This window comes from Leiobunum rupestre, chromosome 9 (assembly GCF_980474605.1).
Source record: "Leiobunum rupestre chromosome 9, qqLeiRupe1.1.hap1, whole genome shotgun sequence".
Classification (NCBI taxonomy): Eukaryota; Metazoa; Arthropoda; class Arachnida; order Opiliones; family Sclerosomatidae; genus Leiobunum; species Leiobunum rupestre.
Genome location: NC_143392.1, coordinates 34,708,299 through 34,734,550, shown reverse-complemented (window position 1 = coordinate 34,734,550; position 26,252 = coordinate 34,708,299). Strand labels below are relative to the sequence as shown.

At 36.4% G+C, this 26,252-nt stretch overlaps 2 protein-coding genes and 1 pseudogene across 2 annotated transcripts; all 3 read right to left on the bottom strand.

The window, feature by feature from the left end:
• Positions 1-10,741: 10,741 nt before the first annotated feature.
• LOC149927242 (very long chain fatty acid elongase 6 pseudogene) lies at positions 10,742-14,765 on the bottom strand (annotated as a pseudogene).
• Positions 14,766-16,701: 1,936 nt separating this feature from the next.
• On the bottom strand, positions 16,702-17,538 carry LOC149927241 (very long chain fatty acid elongase 6-like). The gene has a single exon (XM_090157836.1). The coding sequence runs from the start codon at positions 17,536-17,538 to the stop codon at positions 16,702-16,704; it is 837 nt and encodes a 278-aa protein (XP_090013962.1).
• Positions 17,539-23,537: 5,999 nt separating this feature from the next.
• Positions 23,538-25,071, bottom strand: LOC149927240 (uncharacterized). The gene is made up of 2 exons (XM_090157835.1): positions 24,249-25,071; positions 23,538-24,187 (listed from the first exon to the last, which is right to left on the bottom strand). Exons 1-2 carry the CDS (start codon positions 25,069-25,071, stop codon positions 23,538-23,540), a joined length of 1,473 nt encoding a protein of 490 aa, XP_090013961.1.
• Positions 25,072-26,252: the final 1,181 nt, after the last annotated feature.

The window sequence follows — 26,252 nt, the reverse complement described above, 5'->3', positions numbered from 1 at the left end:
ATTTTAACATATTGAACGCCAAGAAAAGAGGCTTTTGTAGTATTTACTACCTATATTTACATATTGGAATGTAATTTAACGTATTGAAGGTAGAGTATAGAGATTTTGCAGTATTTACTACCTACATTTGCATTTCAGAAATCTATTTTAACATATTGAACGCCAAGAAAAGAGGCTTCTGTAGTATTTTCCTCCTATATTTACATATTGGAATGTAATTTAACGTATTGAAGGTAAAGTATAGAGATTTTGTAGTATTTTACTACCTATATTGGCATTTCGGAAGTATATTTTAACGTGTTGAATGTAGAGTATATAGTGTTGTAGTATTTTTCTTCCTACGTGACTACACCGGAAACGTCTCTGTGTTATTCGCTTTAGTAATCAAGCCGACTCTGAACATATGTTTTACTCTTTATTCTACGAGGTTTAAACATACACCATTTCAGTACATTCTTAACTTATTCCATACGCTATTTAAAACACATGCGATAAAGATAACGAGGAAACAAGTTAACTCTGAACATATATGTTATGCTCTATACGTGAAGGATGTTGTAAGCTTAAATTCATAATGGTTAATGTGTAGTATTTTTCTTCCTTTTTACATTTTATAGTATTTCTTTATCTATATTTGTGTATCGGAAATGTATTTTAACGTATCGAACGTAGAGTAAATTTTTTTTTATATTTTCTTTATATATTTGCGTATCAGAGTTGTGTGTTGTCGTATTAAAAGAAGAAAAAGGAACTTTTCATAGTGTTATTCTACCTATTTACATATCGGAAATGTATTTATATTTTACCGTATTTAAAATATAGGTAATTGTTTTTATTGGCTTGACTTAAATAAAGCGTGAACGTTATTAGTTTCAAAATGATATTTACAAATCTTATCCACACAAATTTAATTTAATTTTAATTTTAGTGTTTTATAGTATCTTTCTGACTATATTTGTGTATAAGAATTATATTTTACCGTATTTAAATAGTAATAAAAGCGAATTGAAAGTTTGAAGAAAATATGAATTAAGTTCGTAAATAAAATCCTTTTATAGTACTTTGAAGGACTCTTAATACGTTTTCAACTTGAATAAAATTAAAAACAATAATCTAAGATACCCTTTAAAGTTAAATTCCTTTAGAGTTTATCAGTAAAACCACTTTAAGTATTTTTTCAATCCTTATACCTATATTTACATATTGGAATTGTTACAAAAGGTTCTTTTAAACGTAACTTAGTACACTAATTAAGTATTTTTAATTTACCGTAATTAAAATATAGGTAAGTGGTTTTTATCTTATTTTATACCTACGGAAGCGATAAATAAATTAAAGCAATAAATTTTTGGAGTTTGGAGATGGGTGGGAAAAAAAAAATAAGGCTCTTCGTTTTTCCAACTGCTTTTCTGATGTACCCAAAAATGGACCAAAATAGAAAAAAAGTACCCTTAAAACGACCAAAGTCACCATTTTCGGCCCTATGTATCCCATTTCGGACCAAAAGTACCCCAAACTGGACCTATTAGCTTTATTGTAATGTTAAACTCCCATAGAGATTCCCCTAAAAGAAAAAAACTTGCGGTCCAATTTTGGGTACATGAATTATTTCGGAGAGGGAATCCATGTTTTAAATTCAAATTAACCGCGCGCCCGGGCAATCCGCGCCTCCCAGGTAATCCACGCACGCGCGCGCTATCTTCCTGCCTAGGTTATCAAGTATCATACAACTTACATAATTTCTACTTATTTCGTACGATAAAACGCGATCGAGATGTTCGTTTTAAGAAATACTCGTGAGATTGGTTCAAGTGTCAAGCATACTACAATGATATTAAAATGAAGTTTAAAAATATTTCCATTCTACTTTAACAACGAATATTCCATGACGTCAAAACACTTCAATTCAAATTAACCGCGTCCCCCGGGGTAATCTGCGCACGCGTCGCCTAGGTTATCAATTTTTACATCATTTCAACTTATTCCGTACGATAAAACTTGATAAGATATACGTTCAAGTATCTTTCGAGATAAGCGTAGATAAATGAACAAGTTGGCCTGGACACAATATGTTGATATACGGGAAAACAAATCGTCGCGAGAAATACCCTAAATACATTGACTTTTCGATGATTTTACCCCCATTTCATCCCTTAAATCCCGGATTTCGATCCCGAACCCAAACCCGAACCCGGGATCGATGCCACACCCTCACTTTCCTTCTACTTTTAAGAAATATCGGAAATTTAAGAAATATCGGAAATTTAAGAAATATCGGAAATTTAAGAAATATCGGAAATTTAAGAAATATCGGAAATATTTAAGAAATATCGGAAATATTTAAGAAATATCGGAAATATTAAAATTATCGGAAATATCGGAAATAATTGAAAAATACTGGAAATATTTGAGAAATATCGGAAATTTAAGAAATATCGGAAATATTAAAATTATCGGAAATATCGGAAATATTTAAGAAATATCGGAAATATTAAAATTATCGGAAATATCGGAAATAATTGAGAAATACTGGAATAATTTGAGAAATATCGGAAATTTAAGAAATATCGGAAATTTAAGAAATATCGGAAATTTAAGAAATATCGGAAATATTTAAGAAATATCGGAAATATTAAAATTATCGGAAATTTAAGAAATATCGGAAATTTAAGTAATATCGGAAATTTAAGAAATATCGGAAATATTTAAGAAATATCGGAAATATTAAAATTATCGGAAATATCGGAAATAATTGAGAAATACTGGAATAATTTGAGAAATATCGGAAATTTAAGAAATATCGGAAATTTAAGAAATATCGGAAATATTTAAGAAATATCGGAAATATTAAAATTATCGGAAATATCGGAAATAATTGAGAAATACTGGAAATATTTGAGAAATATCGGAAATTTAAGAAATATCGGAAATTTAAGAAATATCGGAAATTTAAGAAATATCGGAAATTTAAGAAATATCGGAAATTTAAGAAATATCGGAAGTTTAAGAAATATCGGAAATTTAAGAAATATCGGAAATATTTAAGAAATATCGGAAATATTAAAATTATCGGAAATATTAAAATTATCGGAAATATTAAAATTATCGGAAATATTAAAATTATCGGAAATATTAAAATTATCGGAAATATTAAAATTATCGGAAATATTAAAATTATCGGAAATATTAAAATTATCGGAAATATTAAAATTATCGGAAATAATTGAGAAATACTGGAAATATTTGATAATTATCGGAAATATTAAAATTATCGGAAATATCGGAAATAATTGAGAAAAATCGAAAATATCGGAAATATTTGAGAAATACCGGAAATATTTGAGAAATACTGGAAATTTAAGAAATATCGTAAATTTAAGAAATATCGGAAATTTACGAAAAATCGGAAATATTTAAGAAATATCGGAAATATCTGGAAATCAGAAATCTGGCGTACAATTTTTTACCAAGTGGCTCCCGTCGGATCCTACTGAGCCCTAACATTAACAAGAATAAACACGGTTTTTTTATTTCGCAGAACTGGTTTTTGTATAACAAATGTCCCTTTTTCAGAAGACAATATATTAATTCGATTAAACGAAGTTATTTTTTAATTTAGTTGTGAATAAAATGCCTCCATATTAAAGCACTTTCTATAACACCAAAGGTTAAATAGAGGCATTTAAATTAATAAAGTATACAAGCTAACTTAGCGTTTTAATTTTTCTTAATCTTGGGCGTCTATGAAATTTTATACATAGTAGTTCGTAAATATAATAAACATAAATAGCATCAATTAATTGATTTGGTAGCATTTGTCCGAGTCGAACTGTAAAAATATGGCTCAGATGGCCGAATTACGGTTTCATTTGTCCGAAAATTATTTTGTATAATTTGTTGGCAATTGAACCGTTCTATCCGTTTGTCAAATGTCCGAAATGTCATTTGTCCCGACGTTATATATTGGCTGTAGCCAAATTTGAAAGAATCACATTTAACCGAATCCGTCAAAAATTGAGTCCAAACGTGCGGGTTTTTTTTTTATCTTAACATAAATAATTGTGGAACTTCAATTTAACCTAAATTCCAATGAAAACAGACACATAATTTAACCTAACCTACTAACCTAACCTAACCTAACCTATAATTATTATAAAACGAAAAATTCGGACATAATACATATAAGAAACACTATTTTTGCGATGGAATTTCGAACAAATGCTACTACTCGTTCAGACAAATGACACTCAAGGTCATTAAATTCGTACAAATGGAACAATTTCGGTCTTCGAGTTCGGACAAATGAGTATTCGGACAAACGCGACACTATTCGGACGAATGAAATTCGGACAAATGCTACTACCCCAATCAATTGTGGGTGCCCAATATGTGTCAATAAAGACACGCAATAAAAATGTAATAAAAAACCAATTGCATTATTAAACTTTAATTATACCGTATGGGCTTGTCGGTACCAAATGAGCGCACCAAGGTTTGATCACATTTTCAAATAAGCCTACACCCAGGGTCATGGGAAAAGTTGGTGGAAATTCGTAGGAGGTAGCTTTCCCCCCAAAAGGGGGGATGAAACTCAAAAATTGGGTTAAATATCACGTTTTTAAGCCTTGTTATGTAGAACTGAAAATCATTGGATACGCAATCACCCGTAGAGTAAGGAATGTTCAGTGATGCAGTGCCGTAAAACGCACCATTGGGGAGTTAGTCTGGATGAAAAGCATTGAAAAAACATTATTGACGTCACTCAAATTGAAGCATGCATTCTAAAATATTTTATCGCTTTTTCGAAAAGGCCTTCACTTAAAGGTCATGAACGGGGATGGAAATCAGTAAAAGGGCATTTTTAAGAGCTCGTATCTCCTTATCTAAGTACTTCAGAGTATTGAGTATTCCATCTTTCGATAGGCCATCTTACGTACAAAAGGTCATGTGCAGTGACGTATTGAAATATAACGAGCGGATCGGGAGCTATTTGGTTTCAAATTAGTCAAAAAAAAACATTTTTTCGAATGGCTCAAATCGAAGCGGACGATTAACCCCTTTTTCCGCCCTAAGCAATTTAAACATTTTGATGCCCCCTGGGACACTATGTAAAATAGAAAACGATAATAAAATGTAAAATATATTTTAGTTTTGGAAATGACTAAATCGGAACTTTAGAAAACCGTATACCCGCTGAAATTTGTCATAACACTAAATCCAAATCCTGTTCGTGTTTCATTTTTGATAGCTTTCAATTTAGTGCACCACTTTGCTGAACACGTTTCATATTTGCAATGAATATCAGGAATTTGATGTAACCCGTACCCTTTTCATTATCTAAAATTATTTTTAAAAAACCCTTACTTTAGTATTGTCTAAACAATAAAAAACATATTTATGACTTCTGCTATAGCCTCAACTATAATAAAATTTCTAAATTAATCCCTCACTGTCCCATTTAGATTGTGAGGGTGCAAGTATGCAAACAGTCAGTTGACCCACACAGTATCTAAGGCATTTTTGGAAGTAACAAGAAGTATAGTAGCTATTAGGTGTTTAAAGCCTATAAAATAAAACAATAAAGAATTAGAAGTATAAAACGTTTTGATCCGCGCCACGAGCGCGTTTCATTTAAGTGCTTTACTTGCACGTGAGGTGTGTACGCGGGTTTCAGATTCCAAAGGATCTCGCGACTGCAGCGCGCGCTCTCTACCTTCAACTTTACACATTATCACATGACCTACCGCGTAAGATGTGGGGTGGCGGAGTGGTTAGCACTTTCGCCTCGCAGCAAGAGGAGCCGGGTTTGATCACAACTTGTGGCACTGTGTGAAAATTCGGAATTACTCCTTCCGCGTTGAGTTTGCCCCCACTGGGTTAAGGGGTTTTCCACCGAGCTCTTCGGTTTCCCCTTCCATAAAAACTTGATAACGGTAATAGTTAATGTAGGGAGCTGTTGGCTCGCGTGACTTCAAGGGTTTGCCGCCACCCTCCTACGCATTGTAACCCGGCCACCTGAATTAATGGCTTTATAAGTCGCTTGATGACTTAGGCCTAGGGTGGTGCCTAGGGTGGTGCCTAGGGTATTAGCCTAGCTGATTATTATATTTTAGAGAAGACCTAATCAATACTTTAAATAAAAATGGAAGAATTGAATAAAAATATCGGACAAAAAACAACGAAAATAATTAAAAACTTTTCAGAAAGGTATTTTGGTTTCAATAAAATGTCTAAAAGACCATTTCTCTAAATCCATTGGTTCTCGAGAAAAACTTTGAATGACCTTGAACCATGGCTTGAATGTCATCCGATCAAATTCTAAAAACTTCGTTTTAGATAAGTATGTCTTTCAAATTTTGATACTCTAGCATGAGTACTTTTGGAGTTAATAACCCTTCAACCTGGTTTCTGGTACATTACTTCCGGTTTTTGTCTAAACTCCCTCGACTTGTTATTGGTCAAATAAGGAAGGATCAAAGCCAACCACTTTTAGCTTCTGTTAAATCTGGTGGCAAATATTCGAAATTTGTTGATCAACTGTAAATATGGAAGATCATACTTCCTTTGTTCTGTCATTCGCTAACTTGAACAAATTCTTAACAGAAGCTCATCTTTAATTATATTATCGAATCACATGAATGAATGTGAAAACTCACATTTCCAACTTATTATTTCATGTATATCTGTGTAATAATAAAAATTTAAATATAAAAGTGTAATTCTCGTTTAACTAAAATGTAAATTTAATAATTAAATAATACCAATATAAAATCTAAAATACCCCTTTGCTTAATAAAAATAAATATTTATAAATGTAATTATCCGAAAAACCGTTGACAATCTATTGTAAATAGAAAACGCTGGCGACGAGCGGTCGGGAAAAGGGATTATCTTTTGGACGGGTTCTTTTCGGCCACATTCCTTTGGCCACGTCATCCCCACGCCGGACCGTCCGTTGCTAGCGTTCCCTCTGGAAATTTTGTAAAATGTAAAACCTTGGCTACGAGGGCAGTGATTGGTTAACCCTTTCACTACCTTGAGAAATCTGTATTTTGAAGAGGGGCCGTTGAGGTTTCCCTCTTCAGTTGATTTTGGGTTCCGCAGAAAACGGTCCCAGGAATAATTCATAAAATAAAATAAAATAAGTTTTTCGAGCAAATAGTCTCACCCTTATAATAAAATAAGTATCTACAACATTTTTCAGTCGGTGCTGTAGAATAAAATAAGATATCTCCCAAAGAGCGCAAACCTCAAATTAAAAATAAATTAAAAGGAAAATAATATAGGCGGGTAACTTCAATGAAGGTTTGTTTAAATGCTTTCAAAGGCCAACTGATCAGCTTATCCAGGCTGTAATAAGTCAGATTGGGCTAATCTTTTATATTCCCCTCAACCATCAAATCTGATTTCAAAGTATATCTGATTCATTATCTCAAGTAACCGATCTGAATTGATCTTCTAAAGTTATTATCATCACACTGTTAAAAACAAAGGTTTATAAAACAATTGGACTAAAAAGGTCTAATAATTTATTTTAGACCCATTTTCACTCTTTCAAGATTAATACAATCCCTTTTGGCGTATTGAAGACTAAACCTTTTCGAGTCCTTGTGGTAAAGGTATAAGTTACGTTCTTATATTTAGTCCTTTCGAATACCCATTTAATTCCCCTAATAAGGATCAATTTCGAGACTAGTATTTGAATAATACGTTATTTCCTCTTTGAATATTTTCTTTAATATAACAAGAAATTACAATCACCTGGAATATTTAACAACAGGTAAGTCTTTGAAAGTTTGATTACAGGTTTCAAATATAGGGGAAATTCATTAGGACGCCAAACTATGCGTACCCAAATATCGGCGCCAGATAATTTTTGTTATTATGTTTGATGTGTTGCAACCCCCTTTAATTTAGCGACTTCAGGGACGCGCCTTCGGCTATATCTCCCAGGCGAAAACCAGCTTGATCTGGCCATGTCAGGGGCGTAGGAACCAGGGGGGGCAATGCCCCTCCCTAGAAATTGGCTGGGAGGGGCAACTAACGTTATTGCCCCCTCCAACTTTTTGGTCAGTTGAAATCTTCACAATTGTCAAATTATCATTTTAAAAGCATAAAAAGCTTATAGAACCACAACTGTGTTTAAATTTCAGTCTTTTCCCGCCAATTTGCATAGTAGTAAAAAGTACACATGCATTCGGAGAAGCTACACTCGATTAAAAATTCAAAACCATTCTCCAGACCCCTTTTCGTTTATCTTTGCCCCCTCCAACTTCTAGAACGTTCCTACGCCCCTGGACCATGTTATTGACTAATATTGAATAATTTAAATGCATTAAAGGACTGATAATAGAGTTTAAAAGGTCTAACTTCTTACTGTTTGTAAAGTAAAATGGATAAAAAAAATAAGTACCTAAAATGTTGCCTGTTCTTCTGGTTTTTATACCCCCTTTTTACCCCCACTAGTCAGTGACTATTAAAATAAATTAAGGTAGTAGGCTCACTAGTCAGGCTGACTACTAAAAAAAATATGCTTATGTCCAACCCGAGGGGCAGGTCACTTCCTTGATTAACGACGCACCCCTCAAAGATTAAATCCGATTTAATCGTGAGTATTTTGATTAAATTCAATATAATCACGATAAAGTTGATTAAATCACGTTTAATCTTGATTAGAATGCTTAAATCTGATTTAATCATGATTAAATGATTAAATCTGATTAAAATGAATAAATCCTGATTAAATAAATTATATCGTGATTAGTATGATTAAATCGTACTTTAGTTTTGATTTTAATGGTAAATTCTCGATTCGACCGATTATATTTATTAAATCGTGATTAAAATGATTAAATCTAATTAAAAAGATTAGATCATGATTAGAATGATTAAATCTCGTTTAAATCGTGTTTAGATTTTCTAATCTTGATTAGATGTTTTAATCTTGATTACCTTGATTTAATCACGATTACCCTGTTTTAATCATTTTACTATGATTAAGACGCACCCAAAATGGAAGTGACCTGCCCCTCGGTCCAACCCTGGTCGCGACAGTATAAAAAGAAAGTTTGAAATTTCAAATTCCCATCCTGTTGCAAGGTTTTTAACTTCATTTTTCAAACAGATTTAAACCGGGTTTTAACGTCTCGTGTGGCCGTGCCTTTATATAATTAATTAAAGGAACATTTTCTTTAATTAATTCATGAACTTTCAAGTTTAATATAAATAGAATTTCGGTTATCGAAATTATAAATTCAGGAAGAAATTACAATACCTTAAATTATTTACCTTTTAGACTATCATTATTGTTGAAAGTAGTTTTTTTAATGTATTATCTTATACAACATTATTCACACAATTCAGTGATAGTCTATTTATGTTCACAGTGTCGTTCCACATTCCAGTGGTGTGGCCAAGGGGGGGGGGGTGGAACAAGGGGCAATCCCAGCCGAAACGTATGATCATTCGTACAAATCTTTTTATTATTTTCCCTTTTTCAATGGTCACATGGTGTGCCTCCCCTCCGAACCGAAATCCTTGCTACGCCACTGCCCCTTCATTGATAAATATAAATAGTTAACATTTTGCGAGATGTCAAAATCCACAATTGCAATTCGACGCAGTTTAAAGCAAGTGTCGGCTCGACGTGAAGTATCTCTTTTTTTCAACTGATGTCGCTAGCGTCGAAATCAAACAAGATAATTACGCTACATTTTGACCCAAAAGGCGGGACATAAAAGTACCGCTCGCATTGATTGGCTCGTTTTAAAATTTGACAATAACTTAAGTTATAGTAATTTTTAACAATATATTTTATATGGGATTTATAATTTAGGATAAAGTCCACTAACAATTGTAAGTAGAGTATAAGTTGTCTAATTATAATATTCTACAATGATTCTCTGACGACGTTATTGTTCCGCTATTTTGAAATTTAGCTTCCTTCTCCATTAATAGATGGCACCACACTCTCCAGTAAAGTAGTTTTTTCAAGAATCGGATAGATTCATTGCCATCTCTAATAACAAGATATATCCTAATACAGGTAGCAATGATAGAGCCGACAATTAATTTAAGCACGGCCAACTTTGATCTCGCGCTATAGCGGCCAACCCCTTCGCCGAAATTCCGTGAGCAAGGATTTTTCCACTATAACGAGCTGAACTCATAGAGCTTTTTAAATTGTCTTCAATTCAAAAACTGTTCTGTGCGAGATCAAAGTTGGCCGTGCTTTAAGTTTCTCCCGTTTCTTAGAGCAGCAGGCATTCTAAGTGTATACGTGTATAATTCCCTGATACTTAGTTGACCTAATGCGAAGCTTAAAGATCTTAAAAATAGACACAAGGTGGTTTCTTTTCGCTTGTTCCGGGATTTTGGAGTAGGGTAAGAAGAGTAACACTATGACGTCATTTTACTCCGATTCTGTGAAGGCGAATACTTTGAGTCGGGGTAAAGACGTTTTTCCAAAATGTCTGCCTGTAGTCTTTTTAGCAGATAAATTATGGCTAGCAGACGACAAAATCCGATTTACTCCTTTACACCTCCTTTTCAGAAGGAGTTAAAAGAGTAGCCCTAATACTTGGAACAAGCGAATGGTTTATGGGGCGGAGTAATTTTCATCCCGGGAACAGGCGAATAAAACGTTTTAGGGTAAAAAGAGTACACTTTTAGTCCCAGAACATGCGAAAATAAACCACCTATAAAGTGAACTGAAATTAGTAAACTATTTTACTCTGTAATGCTAAGAAACTTTCTTTGGGTCACTGTCCTCGGTCGTCGATGTCGACCTTTGCTTTGAAACGTAATTACGGAAGAAGAAATTGACGAAAAGCAAGAAGAACGTCAGGTAACCGAACAGAGTGAGAGCCACACTTTTGGCACTCATTTGGCACTGACCGCCGGTGACGAGGACGAGAGCTACGAACAGGCATCCGACGAGGCCCAGAATCATTTGGAAGATTTGCGCCATCGTGATGAAGAGCGCGAAGACTCTGGACACGCGGAATCCCAAGGCCCTCAGGGCGAAGTAGGCGTACATCAGCGTGTGGATGGAGTAATTGACGATCATCATCCAACGGCACAAGGAAGGAGCATCTACGGGAAAATAAAGGTTATGGGTTAGTAACTTTGTGTAAAGAATATGTAGTTAGATAAACCAAAAATTTATTTTACTTTGGCTGTTAACTGTATTTTTAGTTTTACTGATATCGGCAGATTTCCGAGTAAAGCCAGAGTTCCTACACAATACTGATGAGCCCCAAAAGGGCGAAACCGGTCTACTGTTGGAATCTCTGGCTAAAATTTTGACTTTTGATAATTGTATTTTTCTTTTACAATTCATTGGTGTTTACATAAGTGTGACACTTAATATTCTTCACATGCAAAAGTTTTACTGAGAGCTATTCACAAGACTGCATTACGGGCTTCGTCGCCGTTTTTCGTCCGCTTGCTAACGCGTCACACGTAGCCTTTGACAGTGCCTCGCTAGGGGGAGATCTTCTTTTTGTGATGACGTCACTCCGTTACTAGCTCTCAGTAAAATATTCCCCAAAGTAAAATAATTTTATAGACTTATGGACTTATGGTGTTTATAACTGGTATACTTTTGGTTTATTTTTTAATTGATTAAAATATTTATATACAGTGTTACAACTCTTGTTTAATTACAATTTAATTGTTAAAAATGTTGGTGTTAATATATTAATTAAAAATAAAATGTTAAATAGTTAAGTGGGGCTTACAAGTCATTAATGGCTTAGACCATAACCTTATATAAAACATAAGGTGAACTTCTAATAAATTGAATTGAATTGGATAGGCTTTGGTAAAATTATAAAAGCTTGCTTATCATTGACTCAAACGGTGAAACGTTTGTTATCGTCGTAGGCGTAGAAAAAGTGAAACGAATTTGACACTTAACTCAATTTACCGAGTAGTGGAACCTAAATTTAAAATTTCCATCTGTGTTGTAAGATATTCGAGTTTAAAGTTTATAACACGAGAGTCTATGTGAACCTTCGACCACTTGGGAAACAATTAAGTATTTAAATCAGCCGGCTTTAAATATACTGAAAAAGTAGCGATAGTTTACGTTTATCAGTCGAATAAAAAACCGGTTTCTTAAATGAATATTATTTCGCTTCAGTGTTGGGTGGGCATTTTTTAAAAATTCAATCAGCTCACAAGCTCATGCTAACCTGATATATTTGTCTCTCACGCTCTCCTCAAGAGCGGCTCAGATAATCAGACGAATTTCTCTCAATTTTTTAAGGAAACCGATTGCTTTCTCACTCGCTCAATATCGAATTATGTGTTATCAAACATGTCAACGAACACAGAAAACTGAGTTCAGTTCTTTAAAAACCACTGAGAAACTAACCTAATTATAAAATATTACCTATTTAATCAACAAAATAAATACAACCACTAACACTATAATATCCGCGTAGATTTTATGGTCCAGAAAACATTCTTGGTTCACACGGGCAATGTTTTCCTAATTTTCTCATTTTACCGCCTTTCCCCCCCCCTCCCTTACACGGACAAAATTTGCTGGATTTTACCGCCGCGAGCGCTGCCGGTAAATGAGTAAACGGAGAAAATTGAAATATCTCTACTTTCTTTTCCCGGTTTTTTTAAGCACTTTGAGCTCGACCAATCAAGGAGCGTTACGCTGTCTCTTGGTATAAGGAGCGATTTTGAAAGACTTTAATAGTAGTATCACGTGACGGCATAACGCTCGAAAAAAGGTCCTCCGTTTCTCGTATACAGGCAGCGCAGGCGGTGGTAAAACCCGGCCAATTTGGTCCGTGTGTACAATCGTTTTCCGTGCGTACAATCGTTTTCCGTGCGTCAGAACACGGCCAACTTTGATTTCTCGCGCATCTCTCGCGCTACAGCGGCCATCTCATTCGTTGACGTTTCTGTGTTAACCTCGGAGCAAAAGATGTGCATGAAGTCAGCGCCCCTAGCGGATTATTATTTTTAGTATAGTTTTTACATTGGGGACAATATAACCACCGAGCGTGGCGCTGAACTCCTACACATTATAGTACAGTTTATAGGGGGAAAATCCTTGCTCGTGGAATTTCGACGAATGTGTTGGCCGTAGTAGCGCGAATAGCGCGTGATAAAAGTTGGCCGTGGTCAGAACAACGGGAAAAGGCGGTAAAACGAGAAAATATAGAAAATCAGGAAAACACCGCCTGTGTGAACCAGCCTTTAGACTAATTATTATTCGCTCGTCTCAGTTTATCGAGAGTTTAAGAGTATAAATGTTAGTTCCGTTCTTCTCTCACTCAATCTATTACTCATTGAAGTGCTCAGTCAGAAAGAGACGCGACTCTCTTCAGCTCCCTAATCACGCTAAAATTTAGGTTAAGTTTAAGTTTTCAATAGAGGCAATTCCGCTCTTCTTCTGTCAATTATTTGAAAGTTATCTCATTCTGACTCAAAACGCTCCGACCCACTCTGACATGAACGGAGCGTGCCTATCACTGCTAGCAGGAATCCATACCTCTACTTGGAATGCTTATCCTGCCGTATCGCGTATGGTAAGATCCAGTAGCGGCGCTAAGGGTGGGCTGAAGTGGGCTTTGGCACCCCCTGCATTTCTGAGAGGTGCCACATATTTATATTAAAAGGGCCACATATTTATAATTAAGAGGCCACATATTTGAATTTATGAATTTTCTTTATCTCTAGAAAATTGTTTTATTTACTCAATAAAATAGTAGACCATAGACAGATAGATTCGGGAGGAAGGGAGCGGAAAATGAGAGAAATTTTAATGGACAATAAAAAGAAAAGAAAGGGAATTTAAGGAAATACCCCGGGCATGCAAGTGTCCCCTCCAGGTCGGATACAAGGTCATAGGGGGTCCAGTAAACGCGACGAGAGCCGCAACAATAAAACGACCTTGCTCTTCTCGCTTCCTGGAAAATGTATAGGGGGTCACTAAAGTTTTAAGGGCAACAAAATTCTTAGGGGCCACAAAATAATGAGCCCACCTGTGAAAAAACCTTAGCGCCGCTACTGGTAAGATCACTCTGACGGCTTTGGCCCCGCCTACGAGATAAAATCTCCAATTTGCGCGCGCTCCCCTCTCACGTTGTTGTTTGTTAAGTTAACATAGTGACGTCAAAAAAAACCGTCAGCCACATCGAGACGAAAATCTGCCGCTATAAGCATTCTAAATAGAGGTATGGATTCCTGCGGCTAGAGACAACATAGTAATTTTGAAATATATTTATCGTACCTGGGAAGACACTCCAGCAGATGCATACCGTGACAACGTGATGGAACCACTGAATGACCGTTAGCTTCTGTTTGCGGGCCACGACAAAAACGGTGTCCGCCAACTCGGGCACTTTGGACATGACGAAAGCCCATCCCCAGAAAGCGCTGATCTTGTTGTCCACCACGTAAGACCTGTTGCAAACGGAGTAGTAGAGACCGTATTCCCTCAGGACGTACCAGAGTTCGGGAATGGTGCGGTAGGCACCTAGGAAACTGAAAGCGGACAAGATCACGTTCCAGGTGCTCAGAAACATCCGTAGCTTCAGCGGTCGACGATGTTTCATGTAGCGTTTCCCGCCAAAAATGACGCACAGATAAAGAGCTCCGACGTATAAGCACAGGTACCAATGACGACCTACCCAAAGTCTCATCCGAGACTGATCGAATATCTCCTCAAAGGGCAGTATGAAATCGTACGTCGGAGAATTTGGGAAGCGAATCACTTTGCTGATGTTGGTTTCCTTCATTTTTCCACTTTTCAGATAATTCTTGAATTCATTTACAGCAATAAGATCTGTTCCGTAGGTATGCTACACGAATAAATAATTATTTTTCACTGATGCGCGATGCGGTTTAAATATTGTGAATTCAAGGGGAAGGGATCCTTTTACAAAATTACGTGAGACGTAACAATTCTACGAAACGACATTGACGATTTGTTCCCACTCTAAAGCCCCTAACGGCGTTTCCAGAAATTGTTATCACATTCAGTTTTATTTGCAAATCGTACATAGTTATTCTTTTTCGCGACTGTTAAGGAAAAGTTAAACTAATTGTCTTTTCAGATTGAGAAATTAAATTTTTGTCTGTTTTTTTTTCCTTTTAAAATCGTATCTGTCCATATTGTTTCACACTGTGAAATATTAAAATACTATTATATTATTACGAAAAAATTTGCGTCGATAATTTTTTTAAATCTTCGTATCTTGCTAACTTTTTGGACATGTTGAAATACTAAAAATATTATTATATTCTTACGGATAAATTTAATTTAGACAATGACCTACTAAGCTTAAACAAAAAAAATCAATTTCATTACTTTTTCTTTAATGAAAACTGGCCAGCATGCTCCCCTAATCTAAGAATGCATAATAACAGTTGTGCCAAAACTGATTATATGACCGATTATTGTAGCTATGAATCAATAGCTAAAGCAGAGTCGGTTAGATACTTTGGTTTGACCAACACATGAAATGGAATGACCACATTGAAAAATTATCAAAGAGTCTAAGGTACCTTTTATACAAATTCAGTTTATTACGTAATTTTTTTAATATAAAATGTCTACGAGCTGTATATTTTGCACTGATACAGTCATTATTAACGTATGGTTTGACGTGTTGGGGAAATTGTTATAAGAGTCTATTTCAAAATAAAATTATTAAAACCTGCCTAATGAAATCAATGTTTTGCCCCTTAGAGAATTATTTTTGTATAATATAATTTTGGAATTCCGTAACATGGTGCTGATGCGGAAGACTTTTCTGATTACCACCTTTAAGACTACTATATAGGGCTAATATGAGACATGATCTAACAATTCCCCGAATATATAAATCTGTTGGTAAAAAATGTATTGACTATAAAGGCCCAAAGATTTTCAAGTACCTGAAACTACAATCTAGTCATAACTCTTCGCTAACTGTATTTAAGAAACTTTTGGTGTTAATTTAAAATTCTTAAACTCATATTACCTGTATATATTGGTCACCCAATACAAGCTAAAATTAAAAAAATAGATGATTGTTTATATTATTTTATTTAACAATCAGAAAATCCTTTAAATTAAAAAATTAAATTAAGCTATTATAAATAAAGTCACAAGCGGGTCCTTGTCACCATCTTTAGGTCAAACGGCGTATCGTCAATCGTTTCACAATACAAACATGAACATAAAATTCTTTTGGCACATCGTTAAAGTTTCAAGGATATAATTTGTTATTCGTCGGTGTGATAACTGATTAAATAAGGAAAATGAAATAAAAAAGACGTACTTGATTAACTTCGTAACATAAATTTTATTGGTGAACTTGGGACAAGTTTACGATGCAAAAGTAATTTATTAATTGCGTATTAATAACTGGTAATACCTTTCATACAAAAACCTGATCCAACATCAAATTACAAATAATTATACGTTTTGTTTGTACTTATCGATAAAGTTGTGAATCCAAACACTTTTACTAAATAGCTGAACTATAGAAAGTTGAATATTCAATTGTGATCTATAAATATTCCGTAGCGACGAATTGAGGTGTAAAGCGGTTCGTAGTTTTTAGAGTTTTTCAAAAATCTAATTATATTAACTAACGAAATTATAATCGAAGATGTTTTTAGTTAATAACTGAATGCTTATATATGTATAAGATAAATATTTATGAAGGTGCCTATTGGGAGCTTATTTCACGTGACTTTCTGGTGTCCGTTGATGAGAGTACTTCTCGAATTGTATCGAAGGTATTTGGTCCGGAAGAAACTTCCGAACGCGTAGATGTAATACGCGAAGAATAAGGAACACACGGACAAAGTAGGCAATGTGACGTCGCATTTGTGTCCTCGCGTGACGACGAGCGCGACGTACACGACCGCCGCCATGTTGACCAGCATCTGCACGATCTGCCCGCTGGTGACGAGGACCGCTACGAATCGGGGGCACTGAATCCTCATGGACATCAAGGCGAAGTACGCGTACATGACGCTGTGAACTGTGAAGTTGAGACAACTGAAGACACGTACAAAGGCCGGAGCGTCCGCGAAAAAGTACGAGTAGAGGAAGACGGTGGTGGAGTGGTGAAAGGAATGCAGGAAGGTCACCTTCTTCTTACGGGCCACCAGGAAGGCCGTGTCCAGCGTTTCTGCCACCTTGGAAGAGCAAAAGGCGGTTATCCAAAAGAAGGAAACTGGGTCCTCCAAAAGGAATTTCCGGTCGCAAGCAACGTGGTGGAAGCCGTACTCCCTCAGAAGGTGGACCATGTTTTGCCAGGACCGAACCGCTCCCATCCAACTGAACACGGACAGGATGACGTTCCAGCCCACGAGAAGACCACGCAAGTTTTTCGCTGGCCGCGATTTCATGTACTGTTGACCGGCCCAAATACCCAGCACGTAGACAAGTACTATCAAGTAGGACGCATTGGCGTAGTCGGAGTAAAATTGGAGTATCCGAGTGACATTGTGGTTGATTTCGAAAGGGAAAACGACGCAATAGTGAACGGAATTGTTAAGCCTCGTACCGGACATTTTCCACGACTGCCCGAAGGAAAAACGTCCTTATTTCAAGATGCTCAACGTGATTTATGGAGAGGCCAGTGGCGCATTTTTATTCCAACGTTGAATCATTTTTGTAGGCCCGACAAATTCAATCGCATCTTCTTACTTTTGCCCTCTGACTTCTATTCGGCTGATGCAAAATTATAAACACAGCGTTTAGCCTTCCCTTTTTCCTGTCAAGAATGGTAATCACCGCGAATTACCTTTTGTGTTAAATTGAATTCCCCTCACTTATATCTCCAGCCCTGGCGTTCAGAACGACCTTTCCGCATTTTCAGATTTAATTAAAACCAATATTTCACGGTCGGTTGCGCAAGGCGAGAAATAATGCTTTAACAACTAACTAACTCCTAACTAACTCCTCAGGGCTATAGGGAATTCGATCTTCATTCGACTAGTCGTATTGAATAATAATAATATGAATTATATGAGTTTATTGTACAGGGAAAACAAAGTGTATACACTTATTGCACCCTGAGTCTAGTGCAATAATAAAAGTTAAAACAATAAAGTTAAGGATGACCAGCGTTGAAATTTCAGAATAATTATATTTAATTTTCCACATGTGAGAAACCTGTAAAAATTTAATTTGACTTTCAAAAAACACTGTGTTCACCGGTTCTTATAAAAGGTGGTTTTTTTTTCGCTTGTCCGAGGACAAAAAGTGTAAACTTTTTACCATAAAACGTTTTATTCGCCTGTTCTCGGGGTAAGATTTACCCTGTCTAGAATTTTGTTCGCTTGTTCCAGAGCTCTAAGGTTACACTTATTACTCCTCCTCGAAAAGAGGTGTAGAGGGAGTAATCTAGCTTTGTCATCTGCTTAAACGAAAACATGACTCGCAAGCTTTTAGTAAATAACCTTTAACCTTTAACTACTCCCTTCTTACTCCAACTCGTTTTTTTCGTCAAGACAGAATGGAATTAAAATGACGTCATATGGCTCAAAAAAACCAGAACAGGCGAAAAAAACCACATGATTTGTCCAGATGGGCTTTAAAGCTACCGACTACCGAATTAGACGGTAAAGACTAAAGAGTTCCACTCCCAACGGCCAACTTTGATCACGCGCTGTTTGCGCTACAGCGGCCAACACATTCGTCGAAATTCCGCGAGCAAGGATTTTCCCCCTGTAAACTGTACTATAACGTGTAGGAGTTCAGCGCCACGCTCGGTTGTTATATTGACTTCAATGTAAAAACTATTCTAAAAATAATAATCCGCTAGGCGCCCTCACTTCATACACATCTTTTGCTCATAGGTTAACACAGAAACGTCAACGAATGAGATGGCCGCTGTAGCGCGAGAGATCAAAGTTGGCCGTGCACTCACTAAGACACTAACAATCCTATTTGTTAAATTAATCTCAATTAATCTATGTAAAACTAAACGTATTAAATATAGCTAGTCCTAGGAATATAATACTGCGTACGTGGAACAGAAATTTGTATCACGGACTCGCGGTTTTAGCTTCGGCAACGCGAGAGCTATACAATTTCGGACATACGAGCGTAGCGCCATCGTAAAAATAGGCGGAATTTTTTGTCTCTATAAATTTTGCCTACTTTTCATGTTATTCACAAGGATTTTTTGTACAAGTTGAAACACGAATATTCTACCTGGATTCTACGAAACTAATTTCGGAGATGTTTATTTAATTTGAAGACAAAATAAATAAATCTTTAACACGATTTTAAAACCGGCACGCATTTCTAACCAAGTCCCAACGAACACGCGGACGAAATTTTGACTACCGTGACCGCTAGGTGTCTCTAGTACCTTAAGTCCGAATTCCCCACATTGCCAGGCCTATGAATCCCATATTTCCCCTCCAGTATTTCCATCCTCCTAGGCTAGTCTATTATTTTAGGTTATGAAAACTCCTAAATTAAAACCAAAATAATGCTCAACATATTTGAACTAAATGTCATCCCGTAACCACCTAGACCTATGCTTAAAAGTAGCCATGCAAGATGTGCAAATATACTATTTGATTCCAAAAACGGCTTTCGATCTTAATTGGTTTATCACCAATAAAATTTGGTATCAAAATAGGATACAGTAAAACTAACGATAGCATTCTACACAAGACAGAATGACGTTGTGAAGATTTAATCATTTTCAAAGAAAATTAGTAGGGGTGGGTGAATAACCGAATTTTCGAATAATATTCGTTTGTTTTGAACGAATTAGAAATTTAGAAAAAAACAAATTGGATAATCGTTTCACTTACGAATACCTCTGATATATACGAATATTCGTTTTAATGCGAATACAACGAATAATGGTTTGAAAACAAATAAAAACCGAATAATGGTTTGAAAACAAATAAAAACCGAATAATCGTTTGAAAACCAATAAAAACCGAATAATCGTTTGAAAACGAATAAAAACCGAATAATCGTTTGAAAACAAATAAAAACCGAATAATCGTTTGAAAACAACTAAAAACCGAATAATCGTTTGAAAACGAATAAAACGAATAATCGTTTGAAAACAAATAAAAACCGAATAATCGTTTGAAAACGAATAAAACGAATAATCGTTTGAAAACAAATAAAAACCGAATAATCGTTTGAAAACAAATAAAAACCGAATAATCGTTTGAAAACAAATAAAAACCGAATAATCGTTTGAAAACGAATAAAACGAATAATCGTTTGAAAACAAATAAAAACCGAATAATCGTTTGAAAAGCAATAAAAACCGAATAATCGTTTGAAAACAAATAAAAACCGAATAATAGTTTGAAAATAAATAAAAACCGAATAATCGTTATTATGAAAGTCGGACTTAAATTAAAGAACGTTATGTCGACTTTCAGGCGGAAATATAAAACCACGAAAATTGGGGTCCCGTAAATTACCCTGAAAACTATACTTAAATTTAATATTTACTGATATAACCGAAGTTGTAGTTTAACTGAATCCTAACCTATCCAATAATATTTTTTTAACGTTACCGGACTTAATTTTTAACAAAATATCTACCACACAAAGCCAAACTACTGAAAACGGTAAATTGGGCAAATGCCCAACTTCTTGGGCTTCGATTTGAAAACTGTATGAAAGGCTATCAATGGCGAGATATGAACACTCGAACGAGATATCATTGACTCTTCTAGCCCTAACCGTTGAAGAGATATGCGCGACACGGCGGCATCGGCGGCATCATCGGCATCGGCTACACTGTACGTGAGACTAATACACACAAATCCTATGGTTTTTTTAATAATTTGTTTTTTTTAATTAATTGAAAATTATTCCAAAACGTTTGTACATTTTCTTACCGAAATGATTACATTTCTAAATCATTTACAAGGTGACCACATTTCTAAATCATTTACAAGGTGACCACATTTCCTTTATTTTCAATACCTTCCTTTAAATTCCTTAGGTTTTCTCATGTAGCATATAACCCGAAAACATTCCGTCGTCGTGTACCCTTCTTCATCCTATATTTCACTTCATTTAATCTACTGTTATTAATCCTTCTTTTTCATTATGGTTTTTCCTATATTTTCCTTTAAATCGCTTGAAAATTTCCTATTTTTTCCATTAAAATTTCGAGGCATTTTCCTGGTCACCCTGCATTTTTACAAAACCAAATTATGCGTTGTTTAATTTAGGCATAATTTTTATTACTCATATTAATTTTTAGTTTTACTGAGAGCTAGTAACGTAGTGACATCATCAAAAGAATGTAATACAGTTTGTCTTATGAATAACTCTCAGTAAAACGTTTGCATGTGGAGATTAGAAAGTGTCACACTTATGTAACAATATTATACACATGGTAATATGTAACAATATTATACACTTATGGTAATATGTAACAATATTATACACTTATGGTAATATGTAACAATATTATACACTTATGGTAATATGTAACAATATTATACACTTATGGTAATATGTAACAATATTATACACTTATGGTAATATGTAACAATATTATACACTTATGGTAATATGTAACAATATTATACACTTATGGTAATATGTAACAATATTATACACTTATGGTAATATGTAACAATATTATACACTTATGGTAATATGTAACAATATTATACACTTATGGTAATATGTAACAATATTATACACTTATGGTAATATGTAACAATATTATACACTTATGGTAATATATAACAATATTATACACTTATGGTAATATGTAAGAATATTATACACTTATGGTAATATGTAACAATATTATACACTTATGGTAATATGTAACAATATTATACACTTATGGTAATATGTAACAATATTATACACTTATGGTAATATGTAACAATATTATACACTTATGGTAATATGTAACAATATTATACACTTATGGTAATATGTAACAATATTATACACTTATGGTAATATGTAACAATATTATACACTTATGGTAATATGTAACAATATTATACACTGATGGTAATATGTAACAATATTATACACTTATGGTAATATGTAACAATATTATACACTTATGGTAATATATAACAATATTATACACTTATGGTAATATGTAACAATATTATACACTTATGGTAATATGTAACAATATTATACACTTATGGTAATATGTAACAATATTATACACTTATGGTAATATGTAACAATATTATACACTTATGGTAATATGTAACAATATTATACACTTATGGTAATATGTAACAATATTATACACTTATGGTAATATGTAACAATATTATACACTTATGGTAATATGTAACAATATTATACACTTATGGTAATATGTAACAATATTATACACTTATGGTAATATGTAACAATATTATACACTTATGGTAATATGTAACAATATTATACACTTATGGTAATATGTAACAATATTATACACTTATGGTAATATGTAACAATATTATACACTTATGGTAATATGTAACAATATTATACATTTATGGTAATATGTAACAATATTATACACTTATGGTAATATGTACCAATATTATACACTTATGGTAATATGTACCAATATTATACACTTATGGTAATATGTAACAATATTATACACAAATTTCCATCTATGTTGTAAGATATAATAACAATAATAATAATAATCAGCTAGGCTAATACCATAGGTGGTTTCTTCTAACTTAATACCAAGGCACGACCGTAGGCCCAAGTCATCTAGCGACTTTTAATGCCTTAAACAGGTGGGCGAGTTACAACGCGAATGAGTTTATAACACGCGAGTCTCTGGGAACCTTCGGCCACTTGGGAAACAATTAAGTACTTAAATTGAAATAAACTGAAAAAAATTCGCGATAGTTTACGTTTATCAGTCGCATCAAAAACCGGTTTCTTAAATTTCGCTTCAGTGTTTGGTGGGCATTTTTTGAAAATTCAATCAGCTCCCAACTTCACGCTAACCTGATATATTGGTCTCTGAAGAGACGAGTTTCTCTCAATTTTGAAACGAATGCCTTTATAATAAAGGAGGGCTCGGGTTCGAATCTCAGCCTAAGAAAATATTATACTACACCCAATGGCAAAAAGAGGGCGGTTTTTGGAAAAACCTTTTCCCTGATTCTAAGAAACTGCGTACGCAGCGATTACACCTTGCTCCGAAAATGCGAACGCGTTCGCAGCTCAGACAGACAGACCCACAGACAGACCCCAGACAGACAGACAGACACGGTGGTTGTATAACCCCTCCTAGGGTACGAAGTCTCCTCGGAGAGGTAAAAATAAGTGTATCATTACAAAATTCTAGTGAAACAATATCAAAATACAGTGCGAATAAATATTATTTAAAATCAAGATGTAACCAATGATGGTAGAGAAAACAAACATTCCTCGAGTGAGGAGCCCGGCGGAAAAGTGTTCAGAACCGAGGCCGCATTGCCTCGTTGTACGGAGATTGCGATTCTCTGTACTATAGGTAATCGGTCGAACGGGGCTCACCAGACTCCTCCCGAATTTTGCGGCCAATTGCGTGTATTAATTACAGGCCGCCATGACCGAAAGATCCCCGGGTCTCGACAGCAACGGCCTGGAAAAGGAAACGATTATCTAACCCCGAGTATTTGGCTTTTTTCTTCGATTCGGCCTGGGTAGCTACCCAGAGTGGGGCCATTGAAGAGTTAGCCAAATACGATGGAGCTAAAGGATCCGCGCACGTAAAGTCCCAGACAAGCGACTTACCGCCGGACCAAGGGACTAACGACATGCCGTCCGGGCGTTTTCCATCATCACGCGATAGACCAGGTGGTTCCAGGACGGAAGACACGCCAGCGGAAACGAGAGCGCGTCTCAGGATATCATTGACCGCGCTATGGCGAGAGAGTCGACCGGAGCTTTTCTGGCAGCTCAATCCACGCGAGCCAAAGGAATCTACCTGATTGCCGCAGTTGCACGTGTGGGCCACGCAGATTTGGGACCCCAACCGAAGACCGACGGCGATACGGAAGGAATCATCATCCAAATGAGTACCGAAAGGCGGCGACGGAAGAGCGTTCAACCTCGCCCCGGACTCCTTCGAATTCACCGATAGGAGCCGGGCTTTATCCCGGTCAGTTGAAGCCCGAGTGGCTAAAAGTGATAAAGTTTTGTCGATCGCAGGGCCTTCCCAAGCGCGATGGTATTTCCAAAGATCTGGCGAAGGTATAATTTCAACGGTAAGGAGTTCCCACTGGTGGACGGCGTCAAGAAATACTTTCGCGAAGGAGATTAGAGACGCTCGAGAACGAAGACAAAATAGCGGGGAGAGCTAGCTTGGTGGCATGGCGGATTCCAAGGCCCCCTTTAGCCACCGGAAGTGAGGACTGTTCCCATGGTGAAAGTTCCATCAAAGTAGTGGTGACCTTTTCAAGGGTCAAACGTAGTTTGTCATCAAACGATTGGAGGTCGGTCTCACATCGCCAAACCGGGGCGCTACGGAGGAGGTAAGACAGCTTAGGGATGGCCATGGAATTTTTTAGCAGAAAGAACCCGTGGTGAGCTGTGACCGGTTCTAAGTTCTTTGTCATTATATCCAGAGCTTCGATTTTACTCGAGAGACAGGCAGACATGGCCTCGTCGACGAGAGGAGCGCCCAGGAGGATGAATTGGGATCGTGGTAAAACGTTAATGCCCGGGGCCACCGCATCGAACATATATTGGAAATGGGCGTCGGTGAGATCACCACGGTTGAGAATGAGAAGCTCGCATTTCGACGGGTTGAGCTCGAGGCCAACGTCCGAGGAAAGAGTTTTTAGGTTGACTAGGTCATCGAGGACTACACCTGGTTCTCCACCCAGCGAAGAATCGTCCAAGTACCAAATGTTCAATTCTGAGGACATACAGGAAGCCACTTTCTGGACGACGAGGCAGAAGAGGGCCGGTCCTAAAGGGTCTCCTTGTTGAACGCCGAGCGCAGAAGGTATTATGGATTCGCCGTAAGAAAGGTGAGAGGTGACCCGATAGCACTGGTGCAGGTAGAGATAAAGTTCAGGGATTTCCTTATAAACGCATTCAAGGAGGCGGTCGCGACGCACCATGTTAAACGCGTTGAGAAAGTCGCGAGAGTGGACCCAGAGTCGGCATGATGCGAGAGCAGGCAACCTTTGCGACCAGACGACGAAGAGTGCATCCCACCGCTATGAGCCTCACGCCTCCGTCCTTTTTCAGAAGAGCGCACAAATTGGCGCCGTATAAAACTGGACATAGTGCCGATGGAACTTGGCCGGCAGCTCCTGCGCCGGGCCCAATCAAATCCTTAAGATGCTGAGGTTTTAAGCCGTCGAGACCACCTGCCGAGCCGGACGGGAACGACGTGATTGCAGTGCGGACGCTGGATTCTTCCACGTTGAGCCGAGGGAGATTATTTAAGTCGTCAGGTTCGTACGAAAAATCCTGATGGGTATTCCCTGTGGGGTGTTTACCTCTGAGGACCTCTAAAGTAGTAGGGTTCGTTGGGGCAAAAGAGGACTCTGACAAGATCACACGTACAGCACCCGAGATATCGCCGTCCGCGATCTTAGCCTCACAAATCTTTCCAACGTCCCGTTTTGATGGACGTTTCTTAGATGGTTTTTTGGGCTTGCTAACCGCGAAAGTAGGGAATGAACCTGTCTCGAAGGTCTTGATGTGATCTTTGACTGCGGTGGTGAGCGAAACCCGTTTCCCTTCGAGGACAAAGGGAACTTGCAGACACATAGAGGGGAAGAAAAGTAGCGCCCTCCAAGATTCAAAACTGTTGTCCTTAACGACCTTGTTGAGTGAAGAGGATAGTGTCATAGACGCCATGTATCTAGCGTTTTTCGGAATGCGACTAATAATACGCCGATCTGATTTGAAAGTAGTAAGTTGACCGACAAGGTCCGCGTAACTGTCAGCAGGCACGGAGGACGATTTTGAAAGGAAACCGATTGCTCTTCCATTGCTCAAAAAACCGTATATTTTGATAAGTTTATTTAAAACGAACGTTCTTATGGCTTTTGTGACATCCTACTTGATTAAAGTGATGAAAAATTGATAACATAATTCAGTCTTTCGTTTTCCTTTTGTGTTAAATTGAATTCCCCTCACTTATAACACCTGCCCTTGCGTTGAGAACGACCTTTCCGCATTGTCTGATTTAATTAAAACAAATATTTCACGGTTTGATGCGCAAGGCGAGAAATAACAACTATTATAAAATACGTGTTGAGAAACGTTTTCTGCCACTAGATGGGGTAAT

What these genes read in the sequence shown, in the direction of transcription:
- LOC149927241 (XM_090157836.1), bottom strand. Translation starts at nt 17,538, where the DNA reads ATGTCCGGTACGAGGCTTAACAATTCCGTTCACTATTGCGTCGTTTTC.
- LOC149927240 (XM_090157835.1), bottom strand. Translation starts at nt 25,071, where the DNA reads ATGGTGCGTCGCGACCGCCTCCTTGAATGCGTTTATAAGGAAATCCCT. An exon ending in CTCTAATCTCCTTCGCGAAA is followed by an intron (nt 24,188 to 24,248) that starts GTATTTCTTGAC and finishes TACCTTCGCCAG; the next exon opens with ATCTTTGGAAATACCATCGC.